General features: G+C 49.2%; 11 protein-coding genes across 11 annotated transcripts; 6 read left to right on the top strand and 5 right to left on the bottom strand.

Moving 5' to 3' along the window:
- Nucleotides 1-274: 274 nt before the first annotated feature.
- ASPVEDRAFT_887738 (uncharacterized protein) lies at nt 275-1,921 on the top strand (the record flags this gene model as incomplete). The annotated part of the gene is made up of 5 exons (XM_040818411.1): nt 275-465; nt 518-934; nt 982-1,085; nt 1,127-1,258; nt 1,302-1,921. The coding sequence occupies 5 exons, from the start codon at nt 275-277 to the stop codon at nt 1,469-1,471; spliced, it is 1,014 nt and encodes a 337-aa protein (XP_040667849.1). The 3' UTR covers nt 1,472-1,921.
- On the bottom strand, nt 1,562-2,056 carry ASPVEDRAFT_150790 (uncharacterized protein; the record flags this gene model as incomplete). Its single annotated transcript, XM_040808253.1, has 2 exons — nt 1,562-1,921; nt 1,966-2,056. 2 exons carry the CDS (start codon nt 2,054-2,056, stop codon nt 1,620-1,622), a joined length of 393 nt encoding a protein of 130 aa, XP_040667850.1. The 3' UTR covers nt 1,562-1,619.
- A 1,421-nt stretch (nt 2,057-3,477) lies between these two features.
- Nucleotides 3,478-4,120, top strand: ASPVEDRAFT_41577 (uncharacterized protein). The gene is made up of 3 exons (XM_040812385.1): nt 3,478-3,598; nt 3,663-3,772; nt 3,821-4,120. The coding sequence occupies exons 1-3, from the start codon at nt 3,544-3,546 to the stop codon at nt 4,064-4,066; spliced, it is 411 nt and encodes a 136-aa protein (XP_040667851.1). The 5' UTR covers nt 3,478-3,543; the 3' UTR covers nt 4,067-4,120.
- Nucleotides 4,121-4,260: 140 nt separating this feature from the next.
- Nucleotides 4,261-4,942, top strand: ASPVEDRAFT_83609 (uncharacterized protein; the record flags this gene model as incomplete). The annotated part of the gene is made up of 2 exons (XM_040817422.1): nt 4,261-4,510; nt 4,575-4,942. 2 exons carry the CDS (start codon nt 4,261-4,263, stop codon nt 4,940-4,942), a joined length of 618 nt encoding a protein of 205 aa, XP_040667852.1.
- A 462-nt stretch (nt 4,943-5,404) lies between these two features.
- On the bottom strand, nt 5,405-6,474 carry ASPVEDRAFT_62240 (uncharacterized protein). Its single transcript, XM_040815608.1, has 5 exons — nt 6,442-6,474; nt 6,381-6,398; nt 6,126-6,329; nt 5,804-6,077; nt 5,405-5,758 (listed from the first exon to the last, which is right to left on the bottom strand). The coding sequence occupies exons 3-5, from the start codon at nt 6,267-6,269 to the stop codon at nt 5,514-5,516; spliced, it is 663 nt and encodes a 220-aa protein (XP_040667853.1). The 5' UTR covers nt 6,270-6,329; nt 6,381-6,398; nt 6,442-6,474; the 3' UTR covers nt 5,405-5,513.
- Nucleotides 6,475-7,388: 914 nt separating this feature from the next.
- Nucleotides 7,389-9,024, top strand: ASPVEDRAFT_41579 (uncharacterized protein). The gene has a single exon (XM_040812386.1). It carries the CDS (start codon nt 7,791-7,793, stop codon nt 8,880-8,882), a length of 1,092 nt encoding a protein of 363 aa, XP_040667854.1. The 5' UTR covers nt 7,389-7,790; the 3' UTR covers nt 8,883-9,024.
- Nucleotides 9,025-9,796: 772 nt separating this feature from the next.
- ASPVEDRAFT_655736 (uncharacterized protein) lies at nt 9,797-11,688 on the bottom strand. The gene is made up of 4 exons (XM_040815815.1): nt 11,590-11,688; nt 11,393-11,508; nt 10,517-11,337; nt 9,797-10,447 (listed from the first exon to the last, which is right to left on the bottom strand). Exons 2-4 carry the CDS (start codon nt 11,489-11,491, stop codon nt 9,895-9,897), a joined length of 1,473 nt encoding a protein of 490 aa, XP_040667855.1. The 5' UTR covers nt 11,492-11,508; nt 11,590-11,688; the 3' UTR covers nt 9,797-9,894.
- Nucleotides 11,689-12,321: 633 nt separating this feature from the next.
- Nucleotides 12,322-12,980, bottom strand: ASPVEDRAFT_655881 (uncharacterized protein). Its single transcript, XM_040815816.1, has one exon. The coding sequence runs from the start codon at nt 12,860-12,862 to the stop codon at nt 12,506-12,508; it is 357 nt and encodes a 118-aa protein (XP_040667856.1). The 5' UTR covers nt 12,863-12,980; the 3' UTR covers nt 12,322-12,505.
- A 2,307-nt stretch (nt 12,981-15,287) lies between these two features.
- Nucleotides 15,288-16,085, top strand: dprC. The gene is made up of 3 exons (XM_040808254.1): nt 15,288-15,659; nt 15,711-15,796; nt 15,854-16,085. The coding sequence occupies exons 1-3, from the start codon at nt 15,470-15,472 to the stop codon at nt 16,004-16,006; spliced, it is 429 nt and encodes a 142-aa protein (XP_040667857.1). The 5' UTR covers nt 15,288-15,469; the 3' UTR covers nt 16,007-16,085.
- A 144-nt stretch (nt 16,086-16,229) lies between these two features.
- Nucleotides 16,230-17,676, top strand: ASPVEDRAFT_168319 (SDR family NAD(P)-dependent oxidoreductase). Its single transcript, XM_040808678.1, has 3 exons — nt 16,230-16,322; nt 16,373-16,876; nt 16,935-17,676. Exons 1-3 carry the CDS (start codon nt 16,280-16,282, stop codon nt 17,198-17,200), a joined length of 813 nt encoding a protein of 270 aa, XP_040667858.1. The 5' UTR covers nt 16,230-16,279; the 3' UTR covers nt 17,201-17,676.
- On the bottom strand, nt 17,393-19,938 carry ASPVEDRAFT_887752 (Hsp70 family protein; the record flags this gene model as incomplete). The annotated part of the gene is made up of 10 exons (XM_040818412.1): nt 17,393-17,904; nt 17,956-18,091; nt 18,143-18,341; nt 18,385-18,491; nt 18,556-18,661; nt 18,720-18,975; nt 19,023-19,092; nt 19,149-19,211; nt 19,277-19,809; nt 19,881-19,938. 10 exons carry the CDS (start codon nt 19,936-19,938, stop codon nt 17,687-17,689), a joined length of 1,746 nt encoding a protein of 581 aa, XP_040667859.1. The 3' UTR covers nt 17,393-17,686.
- Between the last annotated feature and the right edge of the window lie 364 nt (nt 19,939-20,302).

Raw genomic sequence — 20,302 nt, forward strand, 5'->3', positions numbered from 1 at the left:
CTTGCGTAGCAAAATAACACTATCCATATCCATTCTCGGCTCCACCCATAATCCTCAGATGTGGACATCCGACAGACAAAGCTGCACCCCGCATCTCTAGCGGTAGCAAAGCCTGGTATGAGACTAACAGGTTAGACTAAGTCAGATAACCGACTGCCAGCCGAACCGGGCCAAACCGAGCCGGACCGGATTGTATAGAATCATGAACACTAGATATAAACAGTCAAGCTTCCAGACACATGTCACCATCATTGATTCAAAGAGTATACATACAATGTCTACTACTACTACCACCACTACTACTACTGCTCCCCCCGGACGCATCTTCTCCCACGGCACCGACGTCCACTATGGCGACTTCCGCGACGACCTTCTCCACAACGGCTTTGCAGTTGTTAAAAACGCCGTCCCTCGCGACCGCGCACTCAAATACGCAGACGAGATCTACGACTGGTTGGAAGGATTGTACGGCCAAGTCCCCCTTTTACTACCAAAAGACACCCACTGACAAACACAGCAACCTAGGCTTCAACCGCAACGACCCAAGCACAATCCACAAAGACCATCTCCCCGACATCAACGAAAAGGGAATGTGTCTCGGGTACGCCGTCTCCCACGAATCCTTCACCTGGGCTGTGCGTCAAGAACCCGGCGTCGTGCGCGCCTTCGAAGCCGTCTACAACACCCCCGATCTCATCGTGTCCTTTGACTCGGTGAATATCGGCTTCCCGAACCGGACGGACGTAAAGCCCAACACGCCCTGGCCGCATCAGGACCAGGATCCTGAGAAGCCCGGGTTTCGGTGCTTGCAGGGGTTGGTGAATTTGCTGCCGAATGGGGCTGATGACGGGGGGTTGATTGTTTGTAAGGGGGCGCATTTGCTCAGTGAGGAGTTTCATGAGGCGTTTAAGGATGAGGAGCGTATTTGGTCTTGGTATTCCCATTGCCCCTTGTTTGGTTGCATGAGACTGATGATTATAGGACGAAGGAGTGGTACGGCTTCACGGACGCCGGGAGGAAATGGCTAGAAGATAAAGGCTGCGAGTGGATCAAGGTCACCGCTGAGCCTGGTGATCTCCTGCTCTGTAAGTCATTGTCCATATTATAATAAAATACTAATTGACAGGGGACTCGCGCACACCGCACTACAATCTCTCCTCGGAGACATCGCAGCCGCGATTCTGCGTGTATACGTGCTACATGCCGGTCGAAGACGCCACTGAAGAGCAGCTCCTCACCAAGAAGATGGCGTTTGAAGGTATGTCTATCTAGTTATACACTTGAACCTAGCTGACCTTTAGAAACCAAAATGACGACCCATTGGCCGAATGCCATGCATGTTGTTGACCTGCCGGTCTATCGCAACGGAGAGGCAGACCCGTATAACCGGGCGAAACCGCGAAATCCGGTGCAGCTGACGGAGAGGGGATTCAGGTTGACGGGGATTCCGTACCTCAAGGCCAGTGCATAACAGATGTTTAGTTTTGTTGCAGTATTCTTCCGACAGAATGTATATGATCTTGAATGGCAATCCGTTTATCCTAGATACAGATTCAAATCCCTTATATTCAGTGTCTCGATAAATTAAGGCGTGCAGTGCTCTGGTCTCAATATATATCTCAACCTGTTTCACTAGTACCGCGGTAGACCTCCGCATATCCCGGCCCCGGGATACCGGTCGGCACCTTGGCCGGGTCGCCTGCTACCCAGGCGACAGGTTCCTGGCTACGATCGGCGTACGCCTTCTTCAGCTCCTGCACGAAATCAGGAGTGAACCCGCGCCCGAAGATCACGGCGCGCGGGGGCTGAGTGTAGTTGTGCGTGCCGATGTCGTTGGGCGCGGTGGACTGCGGGTCGCGACCGGCGAGGAGGAGCGGGAGGTCAGCGTGTGCGCCCTCCGGTGATGTTATGAAATGGATTACTATTTTGTTAGATACCAGTAAACGGAAGGGATTCTTTTCATACCTTCATAGTCGGGTCGGAGTAGTTGCGAGACGGGTCTACCTACGGCGGCGGTGCGGCCGCAAAGTATAACGGGGATGGCAATACGAGACATGTTGGCAGGTGGTTACGGGATCCCATAACTGGCTCAATATCCATCCTGTACTTTGCATCCAATCGAGGGCAGAATACTCTTAAGGGCTTTCTTGATTTACCAGGTAAGCTTCTTCCTCTCTCCATTATCCTCTTCAGCTAACCAAATAACTAAAATCCATTTACTTTTCTTGTATAGATGGCGTTGGTTGGTTCTGGTTGCATGACGTCTTTCGATTTTATAGCACGATATATGTAAGGTATAATATTGATGAATCACGACCCTTGTAGTAAGTTAACGTATGACAGATTCTCATTAGCTAATTTAATTATTTATAACTATAAATTTGACTGAACTCGACCATATCCAAGTCTAGACAAGCTCTTGAACTATAATAGTAATAGTAAAATAGAAACTTCAAGTATTGAATAAAACAAGTATTTTAAATAGTATAAATAAAGTTCTAGCTTAATCTAGAATAGCAAGTCAATATATCCGTATAATAGATTCTCATTAGTTGATTAGTTGTTGTGAAGTAAGAACTAAATTACAGCTATAGAAGAAGTTGCTGTATTGCAGGATGGAAAGATTTTAATAAATCAATGGTCAGGATCTAATAACCTTATCAAGAATAGGATAAGTAAATAATCTCTACTCTAACAGTCCTGAAACTATCGACCATCAGCCCACCTCTGCCCAACGGCTTAGGGTTCATGACATGACCAACTCAAATCCGACAAAAGTTAAAGCAGAAACTTATAAGCCGGACGCAGAATTCGAGACGAGACTTCTACTCTCAACAATTTCTATACTCAAAATGGGGCCTGCCTTCTCCAAATTCGTGCGACTGCACCATAAACCGATGTGTGCTCTTTGGGGGTTCCAGTATCAGCTCTCCTCTCCTGAAAGGAGGCAAGCGATGATACAGAAAGTAATCGAGAAAGTGATCGAGAAAGATATCGCATCAGATCCAGATGCAGTCAGCCCTGAGCCGGGCGCATGGCCAATATGGCCATGTTGCTTTGAAGAAGAGATGGTCGACAGCATAAAAGTCTGGTCGATGTTCGACATTACTTCTGGGGGAGCACCTATAGAGCAGTTTGGAGTATCCTCTCAGGCTCAGGATATTTGTCGTTGCCCTCCCTATTCATCTAATGCCGTCTGTTAATCTAATGCATGCTAATATTGTTCCAGGGTGCGAGTTAGACGAGCTAGAGAAAGACTTCGAAAAGCGAACAGCCACTATTTCGGCTTTCGCACCCCAATTCGAAATGATGCATGCAGAGTACAAAATTGCGCGGCTACATGCAATCCTCGATCCATGCATCCAGCGCACTACACGCTTTCTCAGATCACAGGGCCACTCTGGCGAACTGCGCCTCCGGCCTGGTTATAACAAAGGGCTGCAGCTTCGCTTCAAGAAAAGAGAACGGTATTTGATTGCCAATACTACTCACACGCTTGGCTTTGTGGATAGCGGTGGGAATATACGCGAGTACTTGGTCATCATGGTCGACAATACTCCCCAGTGGCTCAAAGGGGAGACACTCCGAGCGTATATGGGTGAGTTATATGCATCTATATATATCTAATCTGACTCTTACTCTGACTCTGATATATAATACAGCCATCGTCCATCAGCAACGCAAGAAACGCGGCGAGAGTAACTGTGTCGTCTATGGGGTTCACACAGATACCGAATTCTTTGATTTCTTTAAAATTGATTCCGCATCCAAGGTACAACCCTATTTACTTTGTTAAAGTATTCCTTGCTAACAATAATAGCTGTCTACTCTCTATGGCAAAGAAACCTCACGTTTTTGGTTCTACCCGTTTGGGCAGGGCAAAGACCCGGAAGCTGTACTTGCTACACAGCCCGAAGAGTCACGTGAAGGGTATAAGAGGCTCTTTTGGAATGCAGCAACCCAAAGCTGGAGAGTTTATATGAACTTCACAGAAGATGTCGTCACGCTTTTTGAGAATATCCTGGATGATGGAGTACAGGATTGTTACGGCATCACAGCCATCTAATTTGGAAGGAGAAGGCAACACACCCCAACGCTCCTTCCTTCCTACAAGATAATGGCAAATACAAAAAAGGAATTTTTTCCAGTTTTAGCAATTGATTTTAGAATGCCTAATTAATTAATTTACATTACATTACTGCAAATTGACCAACACGACACAAATAATACTACTACCAAAGCCCTCTATACTCCGGCACCATGACGAGCAAGAGAGTGTCAAAGGCCAAAGTGAAGCAGCTCTATCACTCTGCGAAGAGATACCTGTCTAAGCCCACTGAGGAGCAGGCTGAAACTATCGCGAGAGCCATAGTAGAGGAACCAGAGGTGGTTCAGCTAGGTAAAACCACGGTATCAACGCTGCAGGACTCCTTTGGAATCTACCAGGCCGACCGCGAGGCGTTCGAGCCCCAGCCTGTGATTGAGAATATCTCCCCGCCAGAAGACCTTCGTAAGCCAGCGCCGACCCAAATATTGTCTGTCTGGCGGTAACTAAGTGATTCGTTTGTGTTCAGTCTCAATGTTAGAGCGTCTTCACCGTGCCACAGGCTGTCTTGACCAGGACGACGAAAATGAGGCATTGGTGAGGAGCCGCTTGGACATGATTTTTATTGCGTCCATCGACACCGTCCAAAACACCTGTGGGCGTACTTGTGCCCCGATTAAGCTCCAGTATGAAACTACTCTAGAGTGCACTGTAGTAAAGGAGGGCATAGCAACCAAAAGATTTACAGGAAAGGTTGATTACAGTATAGGGTATGGCAAGCCTGACCAGCCAGAAGCAAACTTGGCTATAATAGAGGCCAAGGGCCCAACTACCTTTTCCCGCGCCAGGACCCAGCTCCTAGGGTACCTTGGTATGTACTATCCCCTCACTGCCTAAACCCTGGTTCTCATAGTATATTAGCAACCACCCAGCATATCCGCCGGGAAAAAAACAAAAAAAATCTGAGTCTATATGGCCTGACTACTGACGGGCGAAGCTTTATGTTTTACCATCTTGGAGCAAATGGCGGAGTAGGTTTAATATCATTTCTATTAGTATACTGCTAATAAAGATTTAGTACTCCAACAGTGTCCAATACTTATGGAGTAATCAAAAGGTTCAAATATTTACCTACCTATGTTTTATTATATCCGCAGCGATGCAGATAAGCCCAACAACAACATGGGATGGGAGGCCATCAGCGGAGGAACATGAGCAGGCATTAGGAATCAGAAAGTCAGAGCACTAATCTGCCGCGCTCAAAAATCAAGGCGGTCGTGTTAGCATCCGGAAGATAAGAAGTCTAATATCTTTATCTACTACTACTAAGACCTGCTATAAGATATTAAGAATAACGACGGTGAATTCACTGAAGGGTGTACTGGCGGGGTGGAAGGAGGAGGATGATATTATATTGTACTAGGTCAAGCCAGTGAACTCGATAGTAAATGAATCGTGGTAATATATGTTAAGAGCGCTGCGGGTTTCTTCTCACGACATCAGACCCAGATGCCGTCCGGAAGACAGAAGTCGAGGATGGCATCTGGTGGAGAGTCACGTCTGTTTCTCTCGCAGCAGTTTGCTGTTTCTTCGATCGCTCCGTAATCCAAGGCAGGAAATTAAACACGAAGCCGCAAATGAATACACCAATCCACAGCACCAGCTCGGTTCCGTATATCACCATGCCCAGGATATCTATCTGCGCCTCAAACACTGCATATGTAAGCAGTAGTTAAGTACAAGTCAGCAGTAACATACCGATAGATACAAGCGAGAATAAATCACCGGCGGCATCGATCCCCACAAAGATAAAGCTGATTCCGCGGACAGTGCGGTGGACGTATATATCCCAGTAGTGTCGCAGAACACCGGCAGCAAGAAAGCAGGCGCTCAGAACAGCCATCAGAATCATCGGCCATTCAAGACCCCGGTCTTTAGCGGCGCGCAGGGCAAATATCAACCCGGCCTCGATGCCTCCCAGTATCACTAGAAGAGACATGACCGCGGCCGCGCATCTGGAAATTGAATATTTCTGCAACAAATCATAAGACCTCGCCATAATTCAACCGTTCAAACTCACCTTTCCATAGTACAGACACTGCGCCCAGGTGACGAGGCTGAGAAAAGTGAGAATTTGGGCCTGGACCCGCAGCGCCACATTCAGCTCCTCGACGATATTGTACACGCCAAGCGGGACGCCGGCGATGGCCCACAACATCATCATGGACGCCTGAAGTCCTTCGGTGTCATGGCGTCGGTAATTGATGAAGATCTGAGGCAGAAGCTGCGGGGGTCAGCCAGGCAACTCGGTGTGATGGTGAGATTCCGGTCTCACCTGGACAGACCAGCAGACCTAAACGCGTTAGTCCGGGTCAATTGACAAGGGAAAGACTCACTGCGCCGGTGGTACCAAGGACATTGGCTGCGATGGGGACATCCATGGTGGTGATGCTGCAGTCAGCCAGTGCCAGTGGTGGAAGGTCAAGCGGCGCTTTGTCAGCAGGTCTCCATGACCAATCACAGTGGCCTCCAGCCGAAGGTTTCCAGTCCGGCAAAGTAGAAAGTTACTCGAGTCATTCTTGAGTTGAGATAGACATCCATCCAATTACATACAATGACACTTGAATCAACACGCAGCGTTTGGCGGGGTTCATACGCAGCAGTGGACCTCGTTTGCGCCGCGAAGGTTTAACCAAACCTTGAAGATGGGCAATCTCCGCAGCCATATCTACACCTGCTCCAGCTGGTGCCGAACTAACTCCGTACGACAGCCCTGCATTGAATTACTCAGCTGAAATTAGGTGTGGGGTTTGCACGTGTAATGGGATGATCCTTATTTACAATGTGGCTGAACCGCGACGATGGAGGCTGGACGAACAGATCAAGCCTCGGGACTGTCCAGAGATGACATTCTGGCGGGAGGTGATAGGCTGATCAAAGGGCCACATTGATCCAAACACCGAGGAAATTACACTTCCAATTACACCTTCAATTGTGTGTGAAGGTGAAGCAAAAACATCCCATTATTTCTCGTCCGGTTGCATTCAAAGCTCAGATAGCCGGATAAGAGGAAAGATATATTGGACGACCAAGCAACCTTCTACCACCCAGAAGCAGGTGTACAATGGCATATTATCGTTTCACAATTGTTTCTATTCCGGAGGAAATCGGTGATCTGCAACTGGGGTTTTAATTTTAAGTTCGGACCCTGATATCGTGGCCCCACCAGCAATTTAAGAACAACAACAACAAAGAACTGTCAAGGACAGGCGAAACAAAAGGAAATAGGCATTGGACGAGTCGGAAAGGGTTTATCTAACCATACCTTTTCTATAGCCTGCACCGTATGGTCATTTTCTTGGTCATTTTCTTAACTAGGTGGATGGCATCTTGTATCGGGGATTGCATTGATCATGATCGCCAACGACATCCGAGACTATCATGCCACTAAACAGAGCTATACTCTTTTCAAGTGCTCTCTACGGTGCAGTCTGCCTAACTAAAAATATACATCTCCATTCGCGACCCTGGTGTGGAGATGTCCAAACAGCACCACAAGCTGTCGGTATCGGCACCGTCCCAACATGCCGGAAGGGTCCACCAGCTCCGTTTAAAACAAGACAGCACTCTCTAGTCAATGATTCCTGGACCCTTGTCTTTGTCGGTTAACGTTGAATTGTGACCCTTACCCTCATACTCCTGTCAACCGTGCTCTCGAAGCATTGCTTCAGATGTTTGGTAAACGATGAACGGAAACTCGGTCAATCGTTTCTATGCTTTACCCAGTGTTCATATCGAAAAGCACGGCAGCACCGTGACTTGCCAGCAACTTCAAGGCCATAGGACCGGACATGGCTTTCACTCTGCCAGACCTCCAATCCGACAAAATGTCAAAGCCATCGCCGGATCAATAGGGTCCTTGAAAAGCCATATTCGGCCTAATAAACAACGCCTATCACCCAATAATAATAGCCTTCCTAGCGTCGAACCGTGGAGGTCAGTCAGGCAATCATCGGAAGGCCCTCCCAGGAAGTCAATGGAACCACGCTCATCACGAATACACCTGTCACGAAGTAACGATCGCTTAATGGCCTGCGACTGCCCATATCCAGAGCAAGGTCCCCTTTGTGTGGTTCCATCAGTCGTCACAACTGTCACTGGCGGTGATATCAACGCTGCACTTCAGAAGCCGAACTCGTCACGCAGGGTTATGGAATGGGCAAGTGGGTTTGAGAAGCAGGCTATGAATATCATACACAACCCGTCTGTTCTCTATACCGGCCCGTTTACTGCATATTCTGATCCAATCACGTCACCGAGAGACCGTCATCTGGAACGGGGCGATGATATTGACCGTTCAACGACAATTTCAAGCTTGGGAGACACCGCCACCACTGTCCAGTGCTCTTCTACAATAGCGACTGAAGAAGTACCTCCCGATACCGCTCACAAAATGGTCCCCCCAAAGTCCAATGTTTCTCAACCATCCAAAGACTGCCTAATATCAAAGCCCCTGCCACAGCCACCTGAACGGACAAAGCAGAGCCGCATTGAAGCTCTCGAGCTGAGGAAGAGGGACCTAGCTCGACGCAGGCAGTCTACAGAAAAGGCCATATACGCTATAATGTGGAGTCCACAGCCAGACTCCGTCCTATACGACATGAATGCAAGAGAAGAGACCAAGAAGACTACCACGAGGCTCAACTCCGAGCTCGATTCCGTCAGGAGAGAAGAGCATGAAGTTGGTTTAAGTCTTGTCCGAGCATTGAAACTGCAGGATGAGAAAAGCTGTTCTGGAGAGGGTACCAGCCTCTGGGTCAATCGAATGGCCCGTTAAACGCTACCTTGATCTACGCCGTGATGATTATTTCCTTGCCATTCTTACCATTATTACCAACTTCTCTCTTATTTGTTTCTTTGAATTTTGTTATGCACTCGAGTGGTACTTGCTTTTTCTCGTGTCATTGATGCTCTGGGACGTTTTCTATGTTCTTTAAACTCAGTATATAATTCTTAATTTTCTTATCGATTACTGCGTCGTCTACTGCGCCCCAGTTGACAATCATATTGCTGTTAGAGTCATTTTATCGTTTCCGGCTGTATGACCGCGCGGAGCAAGTATCGATATGGAAATCCTTGGTACACTACAAAGGCCCGGGGATATATTTCGATAAAGAAATATAGTGTACTCTCTACTTCAATGGGACTAGTATCCAATAGACTGTTTTAATATCCTCGTTCTAGCATTGATCAAATGTTCCCATTAGCCGAACCAGACTAGAGACACCGTTTCCAGACCATAAAGAACAAATAGGTCGTGGGGGCTGGTCTTTGGGAAAGGCCTTTGATTTATGGAATTGCACGCTAGCAACCGCACTCCGGCGTCGACACTGTCTTTGCTGGCTTTGCTGTCGTTGACCGCTGCTTTCAGTGTATAGACATATCACTGCCCGAGTAGAGAAATCCATCAGTCTCAATGCTCTTTGTCGTACCGCGTACATCATAGTAGATAAAACAGAGGGTCATTATGGTTGTTCCGCGTTTCTTGTCTCTTATTATTTCTAAACCGAGAATTAAAGAAATGAAAGGATGCCAGAGATAAACCTGGAAAAGATGCCGAGGAAATAACAACAAGATGTAAGAGTACAGTCATGCAGAGTACGAGACAGGTTAACTGACTGACTATGATCTAGCCTTGATTTCGCTCACTGTCTTAATGCTATCCTGGGTGGACGCGTCTTTGAAAATACAAAAATCATACTAAGAAGAAATGCTGACTTAGGATCAAGGCACTAACTAAGATAACGAAACCATCCTTCTTAACTTAGACCTGGTAGAATCCTGTAGCTTCACGATCGCGCCTCCACAAGCTGCCGCCCAGAAAGAGATATCTGTCCTGTACCAAACAAAATCGCGAGCACCACCGCAAGAACGCCGACTCGGGCAGCAGCGCGCTGCATTGGGGCCCGGGGATCCATGACATAGTCCAGGAAATCAGTTGGTGGATGGTCGTTTCCAAAGGTCTGGAGCGCTAGCAATCGCCATCTAAAGCTGGAAAAATTTACCATTGCAAAATACGTTTTCCATTCCTTGATGTAGCCGTCGTCTCTTCGATGAGGCTCTGGCAAGATTGCACTGCTGAAAGGCTTATCTGGCTTTGCCCGACCAAGGCGAACGCGCCAGGGGCCGGGCACCGCGCCAATGCACTGCAGGATGAACGAGTCAACACCTCCTCGAGATCGTTGCCCATCCATCAACTGACTCCTCAATAGATCCCGGGATTTCGAATTCTGTCCAAACAGGAGCCTGTACGAGAGTATAACCTGTTCGCACACCCTTTCGTCGTCGTCGACCTCATAGGGTAGCGCGTAATCTCTGCCAGCGAGAAGCCGGTTGGTAATGCTAGATGGAAGGGAAGAGCCAAAAGTCAGTACTCTATGTGGAATGATGTGGACAACAAGGTTAACATACTTTGCAACTGCGAGAAGCCTGTCCGCCTTCAATACTCGCAATGCGCATAGCGAAGGGAACCGGAACAAGGAAAGCTCACGCTTGCCTCTGTCTAGAGACAGGTGTTCACTGAGGGTATCTACCCATCTCAGGCGAATTCCGCCATACTTCTTGAGAGATGCATAGTTCATGGCTGATTCGTAAAGGACGTCGCCCGTTTCGTGCATTGACCGATCTGCGTCGATTCCCAGTTCTTTCTTCGGCGTGGGAACAGCAGCTTGATGTATCTTGTGGAATATCTCGGATAAAGTGTGGCGTAGATCGATAGTGATTATTGTCTTCTTCCCATTGTATTCAGCGGAGATCCCGAAAAGAATAAGTTTTGGGTCATCGGATGAAACGTGTAGTGAATCTTCCTCTTCGTCGTCCTCCATAACAGGCGATATTACTGCAGAAAGCCAGCAAAGAGTATGTATCAAAGCTTTTGCGAGTGCGATTTGAATGGGAGCCTTGACATTGTGTAACTCCATGTTGTCATTCCTACAGTTCTTGGACAGAAATTTAGCGGCCAAGGCCCTGGCAGTTGGATTACTGCCCTCTGTACCGTTCTGAAGACATCGGCACGCTTCAACAACCTTCAGACACCACCACCATTTGGCTTTAGCATCCGTCGGATAGCCGTAGCGCAATAGTTTCCATATCTCCTTGTCGAAACTAGCGAACCGGGGGAAATAGTTTGTCTCTAGATGGTCGCAGAACTCGCGCACCCCTGTATAGCCTTCACACTCGTCTTCGTTCTCCAGCCCGAACATCTCCGCTATGAGCTGGCGACGAGGATGAAACTGATCTGTTAGTACCTAGATGCTGATATGGATATTGGTTTAAGTCAAAACTTACCGGAGCTCCTGTAGGTGGTAACGCCGGTTGTTGGCCGCTTTCGAGATCTCCACGTACATTGCGGTCCTTGCTCCCACGAGCCCTTGACGATGGTCGCATTTGCGGACCCGGGGAATCTGTAGGACTTGGGATAATCCACATGTCAGCTTTGGATGGGTACGACGAGGAAACGGTGGTCAATTGGGAAGGGACCGCACCTTACTTCGAGGTTCTGAAGACTGCCGCAGCGGATGTGGTCGTATAGGAAGATTGCGAAGGGAGGAGAAACAATGATACTGCTCGAGATCTCATCATCCCACACGAGGCCAGAGCGACAGCAGCGTTTGTTCTCTGTTCATCCAGCTTTTCATTCGCTCCGCGCGGGATCTCCGGCCTTGCCTCGAAGCTTTGCAACGGGTCGATCCACGGAGAGCTACAGACGGTCGAGACTTGCTGAAGTCCAAAATCGATCAGTCGAAGACGTTTGGCATGGTAGAATAGCCATCATCGAGCAGCAATGGCACTTTTTACGTTGGGTTGGCGCTGCATTGTTGTCGATCGAATCTTTGGTTTCCTGATGGATCCTGCTGGACACTGATCCCAAAACAAAGTAAAGCCAATGGGTTTGCGAGCCTGCAAAGCTGTCATCATGGCCATCACGGTGCCTACATCGTCGCCTGATCTCAGACCTTCGACATGACAAGTTCCACAAACGGGGGTCGAGCATAAAAATAAGATCGTGCAAGAAGCCGAGCAACCCGGCCATGATTTGGATATCGGTCAGAGAAGACGCCTTGCAAACTCATCTGCGTTTGATTCTGGGGGGTTCCCAGGTCCAGGCCGTCTGGTACGAAGCTCTTGGCCCGGGAAATTCGCTCCCCCAGAAGCTCTTCGTAAATGACTACCATCGGTAGGTGGAGGGATGGGATTCCCGAGCTTCAATCGCGAAACTTGACCAGATCAGTATGCAAGGGCCAGGGCGCGCAGGAATTCCGAGTGGGCGAGCGCCATGATGAATGTCAACAGATAATGTGAGAAAATCACTTACTGGGGTGACCTGTCGAGCAGGCTCACCACTGCCCCGTATCCTGCGCAGTCCCGTATGCCGCTTGTGCTACCTGGCATGGATTCTGATTAGCTGAATGAGCGAGAGACGAGACATTCGTTCAGGGGCTCCCAGGCCCCTGAAACGGAAAATGCAGGTATCTGTTGTGTCTTCAGTTGGTAAATCTGCATTCTGTCTGTCCATCTTTCCCATCCGTTTGCGTGTCGCCACCATGAATGCTCTCCCCCTTCCAAGCACCTTTCATCGGCCGGTTGATGAGGTTTGACGAGTAAATGGTTTGCTTCAAGGTCCTCAGCCAGCCATGGAATAGAAGGCAGCCGAACTGTGATCTCCCGTCGGTCGTCGGTCGTCGATGGCATCGGGAGACCAAAACAAGGCACCGTCTCCCGTGAAAGCACAGCAATACAAAGGTACGTTGCTGTCATTCCAGCCCCTTCATATTGGAACCATATTAATCACACTCTGTGATGGCCTAGACTTCCTCGCCTTTCCATTCCGATGTGATCACGACTACAGCAGATCAGGCAGATCAGGCAGGCGCCGCGGCGTCCCGTCATCGGTCGGCCACCGAGAGTTGCCAGCGAGGTGTGTTAGTCTCCAGATAGTACTAATGGAGGTTGTTCTTCTCTTATCCAGACTGGACGGGTGGTCTAACAGTGGGTTCACCCGGTCGCTCGCACGCACAGGCCCAGGAAGCACTCGACTGATATTGCCATGAAAGTTCTAGCCACGCTATGATCCGCTAAAGGGTACGGGTACATCGTTAGTATAGTCAAACCGCGACGGAACAACTCGTTTACTATTGGGGGACAAAAGAGCGATGTAAAATACCTGAGGCTGAGTTTCAATATCGTAGGGGACAAGGATTATTTCATGTGCTCACTTTTAGACCACAGAGACCAACCTCCATCTGAAGGTATCAACGGCATAAGGATTGCCCTCGGCATGACAAGGCGGAACTAACCGATAGAGAAATTGGGTAAACGAGATATTATTTCGACTCTGACGCTGGGACTCAGCTTCTTGATCTCAGCATGGCCGACCACCGAGCGGCAAAACGTCTGAAAGCCGCCCTTGGAGGGATCATAGCAGTATTCAGCGGGGCCGATCTTGAAGCATCCGACCGTAATTTTTTGTATCACCACGAAACAGTAATCGATGCTCTGGCTGCTGTCGCCGGTAATAAGAAGGCAGGTTTTGTCGTTCTCCTAGCCAGTGCACTTGGTCAGTACTGTGGCGCGGAAACATGAGCCCTCGGCCACTTATGAAACAGGACCAGGGCAACTGGGAAGCATTTATACGCACATCTTGCGAGATAATCTTTGCGCTGGCCTTGGGGCCCCACCCGGTTGCAGTAGAGTGATATCTCATCGTGTCTAGAAAGGTTAAGCTTGGGTACATCGGTACTACCTCCAGCCGGCTGGCGAAGAAGGGGCCTTGTATATCTACCCATATATTAAAATTATTTTCAACCGTAGAAAGTGGGCGTCGGCCACACCCTGTCGAGTACGCCCGCCTCCTCGCAATTATTTTCTTTGTCTTTGTTCACAACCGCTCAGTGACTCATACTCGGCGTCCAGCTGACCCTCATGCACCATGATAATGAGGAATCTTTAGGCCCGGGGGGCTATCCAGTAAGAAGCAATCAAACGGGCAAGCATATACATTCCATCTAAAGAGAAAACACAAGCAGCATAGACAACGAAGAAAGTATTCCCCACTCCTCCACCTCGGCGTCAACCCTCGTAGTTGTGGTAATCAAGACCGGACTTGTTCGTGCGAAAACGCTCACACTCTGGGCACCTGCTCTAACGCCCAGGTCCGTCGGAACTTGAGATACACAGGCTACTCATGGCAGAATCAGAACCAGCACCAGCAGTGCCAGTACTGGTATGAGTTGGGCTGTTCTGGAAAGTAACCCAAGAGCGTCCAGTAGTGTCCACTGCATCCGCTATGCGTGTGACGACAACACCCTTAACAGTGTGCTCGGTAACTCCAGAGTCTTGCTTGAACGTATACCATTCAGGAGTGATTCGACTAACGGTTCGTCGATGCATTGCATACCACTTGTCCGCTGCAGACTCGCTCATCGCGGTGATGAGGTATCGGGCCCCCTCGGGTATCTGCATTGCTTAATCCTTTCTGCTTGCGCAAATTGGGACAGGAGACTTACGGGTTCCTTCGTCAGATATGCATAGAAAGGCATGATTACCGACTCGATGAAGTATATTAAAAGATAAACTGGGGCTCGGGCTGATGTTGAACTGACGTGTTGATGAGAATGAGATGTTATCGAATGGATGCGAATACAAACTCTACTCAAGGGACAGCTTGATTTATAGACCACCAGTCGCGCCCGTTCCATACCAGGACAGCAATCGTGGGTTAACGAGGAATGCTTGCGATTACAGTTAGATAAAGAAACCCGAACTCCATCCCAGTGGGACCAGTGCCCGACAGGCTCGTTCACCATCATTTCCTAGCTCGAGACAAAGTATAACAATTCGCTCGACCAGACGGAACTTCGTTGCCCGATGCCAAAGAATAAAGACGTCGCCGGCGGCAGAGTTTGGGAAACACTTCTCGACCTCACATGGTTGAGCATCTCGTCTTTGTCTGAATATATTTGTCTTTCCAGCGCCCGATTCCACGGGGCGAGGTTTTGGTATTTTCCGTACAAAGGGTTCTAATTATACAGTGTCCCGTTACATCCATAACTGATGGGAGGTTGGACTAAGGTTGTAGGCGTGATGCCAAGGGCTGCAGTGATAAAAATATATTCCCCAGTCTCATGTGTCACATCTGGCTCGCACGTTCCTGGGACGTGGGCCAGCCCTGGATTATGTCAGGCAGTGCCCGGCTTGATTCAGAGGCTGACTGCCATAATAACTACGTACGTCAAAAGTACCCAGGCTGCCAGGCATAAGCATTCGCCGGAGAACAGCGACGGTGACGTCACAGCCACCGCCGCCTATAACCAGCCCGCCAGCGACAACAATCCATCTCCCATCCTCACCAACCATCAGAAAAAAATGGAGAAACAGCCCGCTACAAACTACGACGGCGCCCAGGCAACTGGCGTCCGCGTCGATGACCCCAGCGCAGATGGCCTGGATCGCGACCGGGCGTACGATTCCGGCTTCAAATACCAGATCCCAGAAGCGGAACAACAAAACACCAGCGAGCCCAGCTATCAACCCCATGCCGCAGTTGGGGCAGACAGTAAGTTTCGACTCTTCGCATGAACACAATGACCTGTTTCTCACCAGTCAGAACCAAAAACAGGAACCCAAACTGCAGGCGGAGATATAGGCGAGACCCTCGGCGGCGGGGTAAGGGGAGTTTTCGCGGGGATCCATGTACGTGCAGCTCCAACCACTGCTGACAGTTCCGATGATGCTGACTGACATTCCCAGGGCGCTGGCGAGTGGCTGCGTGGAGGCCTCAACTCTGCAGTCGACCGCGCCTTTGGCAGCGACGAAGGGGCGACCAGGAACGATGCCATCTCGCGCGCAGGCCAGGAGCAGATCAGAACGGGCAAGTTTAGTGGCGATACCCACGGCAAATAAGTAATGCAGCAATGGACCTTGTGTACATAATATCCCCAAATCCGAAATTCCGATTTTTTTTTTTTTTTTTTTTTTTTTTTGACAGCGATGCTCAATATGGAACCGATTCGGCGACCGATACCAGCGGCGGAGTTAAGGCGGGGGCGCGTTAACGCCGGCCATTCCCGGACATACAGCGTACGCCGTAACTGGAGTCTCCAGCTCTTCCCCCCTTCCTATCCTTCTGGTCTCTTAATATCCAATGTTGGCAGGCCCTGTCAACGACCGTCGATCATGTCCCTCCATCTAAATGGCATCGCCCTAATCACCGGCGCAGGTAACTTGCAGCTTCGCCATCCTCTTCTCACCTTCTGAATCGCACAATAGGCCATGGAACCGGACGAGAATCCGCCCTCGGATACGCCGCCGAGGGCGTCAAAGGCATTCTTCTCGCCGACACCAACTACGACGCCGCTCTCGATGCCGCGCAGGAGAGCGAGACCGTCGCAACAAACCCAGCCTTCACGGCGGTAGCCATACAAGTCGACATGACAGACCCTTCCAGCATCGCAGGGGTGATCAGCAAAGCAGTCAAAACATTCGGTAGAATTGACTACTATATCGACAGCACCCGGGCAAGATACGCCAGCATCACAGCCACGGGGTCATCGGAACCAGATCACACCTGGCAAGCCAACGCCGAGGGAACACTACACTGCATCCACGCCGTGGCTCAGGTAATGAAGAGCCAGTCCGCTGGGAAGTACAAGTACCGCGGCCAAGTGCGCGAAGCTGGCCGCGGGTCCATCGTCATCGTAGGCGCGCCCCGTACCGACCTGGGCAGGGATACCGTTGCTGAAGACGCGGTCCTCAGGCTGGTCCGCAAAGCCGGTGGGTAGTGCACCTCCACCTGAATAGCCAGAGCTGATGTACACGTTCTGACGGATAGCGGTTCGCCTCGCTGCGCATGGAGTTCGGGTAAATGTGGTCTGTCCAGGCTTGACGGACGAGCTTGACCCGGTTCTTAATAAAAAGATTGACCCGCTGTTGATGAAGAGCGCTGTTCCCATGGCCCGGGAGGCGAGGCCGGAGGAGATTGCTGACGTTGCCTTGTTTTTGAGCTGCCCGAGGGCTAGCTATGTCGCTGGTGCGGCCTGGGCTGTTGATGGCGGTATGAAGGTACAGATTGAAGCAACCGACGAGATAGGTAATTAGGGCATTGGTACCTATTTCAGTATAGCGCCTCTTGGAACCATATTTGCAGATCTGACCAACGATATCTATTCTTCCAGAGGACTATATATGAAGATAGTAATGCAGACTGCTTCCCCTACTAATGATGCGAATACTCAAAGTCAACCTACTGGCAGTATAGTGTTTTCCACAATCAACCTCAATTCGGGTGCAGATGTTATTTATCATCGAAGACAAACGTGCAAATATTGAATATTTGGATGATTTGATAAAGGCAAAAAGCGTTCTTTATACTTTCTAGCCCAATGGATACCAAAGAGTAAATCCAAGGTCTGACTAGTTTCTCCTCGGCTTTCCAACGTTGTCTACTTGCTCCTTGCCCACACCAAAACGATAATATGTCATAATCACAACCCGATCGCGATGCCGCCGGATATCAACCTTCATATCATCGCAGGAGCTGCTCACATCTCGTCAGTCAGCAAAGAAAGTCACCGAGAAGGCGCGTCAGTAGAAGCTGGTATGGGTGAAATTAATCGAAGTTGCGCCGATGAGCTGTCCGTCCGAGTGCGCCTCGAACTTCAGGAATCCTTCTTCCGCCCCGAATATCACTGTAATGCAACAATTCAAGAGATACACAACCTTGCCGTTAGAGACCTTGTGGGGAAACCTCGACAAATCAACCTTTTCGAAGTTAACGATGATTTCCCCGACCTTCCGCACCCCTGTGATTCTCCAGTCAGCTGGGCTATTGAAAGCAGGTTATGGACAAGCACCCTGGTGTTCTACCCGTGTTGCGGCTTGTTCTATATCGCATGAGTAAAGGCAGTCTACAAAGACCAATCTATCGCCTTGCCGATGGCCTCTCTTCACTTCCACCTGGCTGGAATAACCATCTGGGATTCGTTCACCCTGTTATCACGACTTAGTAGATATCAGCGCATAAACCAAGTTCGGAGGTACCTTGGAAACCATCCACCTCATATAGCCTCGGGCATATCTTTTGCCGTCATAGATATGAACATAGGAATCCTTGTTATTATCGATGCCTTTCCGAAAGGGGAGCGACCATGCGAATCCATAATGTCGACGGGACCGCCTATTGTCAGCACGAAGACCTTCTAGTCCACGAAGCGCTGCTCCTTGAACAATAGCCGCTTGGCTTTACAAACTCAGTACAACACTTGCCAATGTATTCGACTCACGCATTTTTCGGCACTGTGACCGTGATATTGCCAGTCGGTCCAAACGTGTTTCGAAATGCGTTCCGTAAGTACTCGGAGTCTCCAAAGCCACCAACCAGGATTATCCTCTGGCTTGATTAGCATCGAAGCCCGGATAGAAACGGTTTGTGGTGATTCTGGATGTAATCTTACATTGACTGCCTCGCGCCTTGCCTCCTTATTAGCAACGGCGATCTGCTGGCGGACCAACGATATAATCTTCTCCACAACGGGATCAAAAAGAGACTGAAGGTCATTGCTGTAGACCAATTAGAGTAAAACTCGACGATGAGTAGGGGTTATTGGATATCACTAACTTAGAAACTATCACTAAGCTTTCGTCTTCGTTGAAGTATTCTGCATTCACTCCAACAGGATTCATGTTCAGAAAGAGCTCGTGCGTCGTTTCAGCAGAAGAGTAGCCAAAGTCGCGCTTGATAATTTCGAATTTATTCATGAAGTCGCTTCCAGGTGCGGTCCGACGGCGTGGAAGGTCACTGAAGGCTTTACCAAAGATCTGGCCCATCAGGTTATAGAACTTACGGTCAACCGCTGTCGAACCACATTTCCCTCCTACTTCCGGTGAGCAATGATAGAAATATAATTAGCCAGTTGCTTACCAATGCCTGTACAAAGCTCTTCAAACTTGAGCGTGGGTTGCACCTGCTTAACCAAGTACGTGGTAATATCCTGTACAGGAACTTCGTGTTAGCGATATAACACTGGTCAAGCGAGGGGAAACATACCACTGTTCCTCCACCGCAGTCACAAACAAGAACCCCATCATCAGGCTGTATCCGCCGAATTAGCTACGAAATATTCATCCCGACCTTAGATATTTTACCTCAACCGGTAATCCCAGGCCATCATTGACCGATCTCCTGAGTGCTGCAATCGCGGCCGCTTCAGGCTCCGGAATAAGACAGATTGTGTCCTGGATATTGGCCCTCATTGAACCAAACCCGGCCCTTCGGGCAGCTTCCAACGTTGAATGTTTGGCCTCATCGGACCAAATAGCCGGCACTGTAAACCAGAACTCAAGGGGTGTAACTCTCAACGCCTCTTCGGTGATTTGTTTCGCAATTGTTGTAAGAATGTGTTCATAAACACCAGAAAGAAAGTCGCTGGCAACCTGCACAGCATCTTTGTCTTCTGGTAGTCTGAACATCCCGATAGCAGCAGCACCTTCAAGCGCCGCGTCATAACTAGTGAGGGGAGTGCCCCTGTCTAGGAGCAGTTTGGTCCACGAATAGGACATCATTCCCGGCTCAACCTGATAACCCCAGCGGTGTTTTCCAGTATTATCCGTGGCGTACGCGATTCGAGAAGGTGTTTTGAGGACGGTTTCGGTGTGTCTCGCGCGTCCAGGCCAGGACTTGATAAGGACAATATCATCGATGGTCTTTCCTCGAGTGCTAACATAACTGGCGCCTTGACTAGCTTAGTCGACGTCTTCAGCATCTTGCTGGGCAACCCACCAGTAAATGTAGTTCCATAATCAACACCAACGATGATTTTGTGCCTATCGTGCGCCATTTTGAAGTACAGGGAAGTGAAAGAAGCTGGATATCACAGTGAGAAGAGAAGGAGGTTCCCTGGTGCTCAGGTGGCAGGGTTTGAAAAGAGGTGAGATGAGATATTGGAAGGGTCAGTGTTATGCACAAAGGCGAAGGCGACGGAAAAGATGAAGAAGGCTGAAGGTCGCTGGGAGCGAATTTTCATTTTTCTCTTTTCTCTCACTTGTGTTGGATTCCTTTTCAACAACCATCAGGCTGGTAATAGTCTTCATCTACAACTCTCGTTCTGTCTAATCCTATCTCCATCCTCCAGACATTTCCCATTTCAGGACTCTCCAAGCATTCTGTTTCTCCAATCACACGGCACGTTTTGTTTGCAATGG

The sequence above is a fragment of the Aspergillus versicolor genome (assembly GCF_001890125.1).
Source record: "Aspergillus versicolor CBS 583.65 unplaced genomic scaffold ASPVEscaffold_5, whole genome shotgun sequence".
NCBI lineage: Eukaryota > Fungi > Ascomycota > Eurotiomycetes > Eurotiales > Aspergillaceae > Aspergillus > Aspergillus versicolor.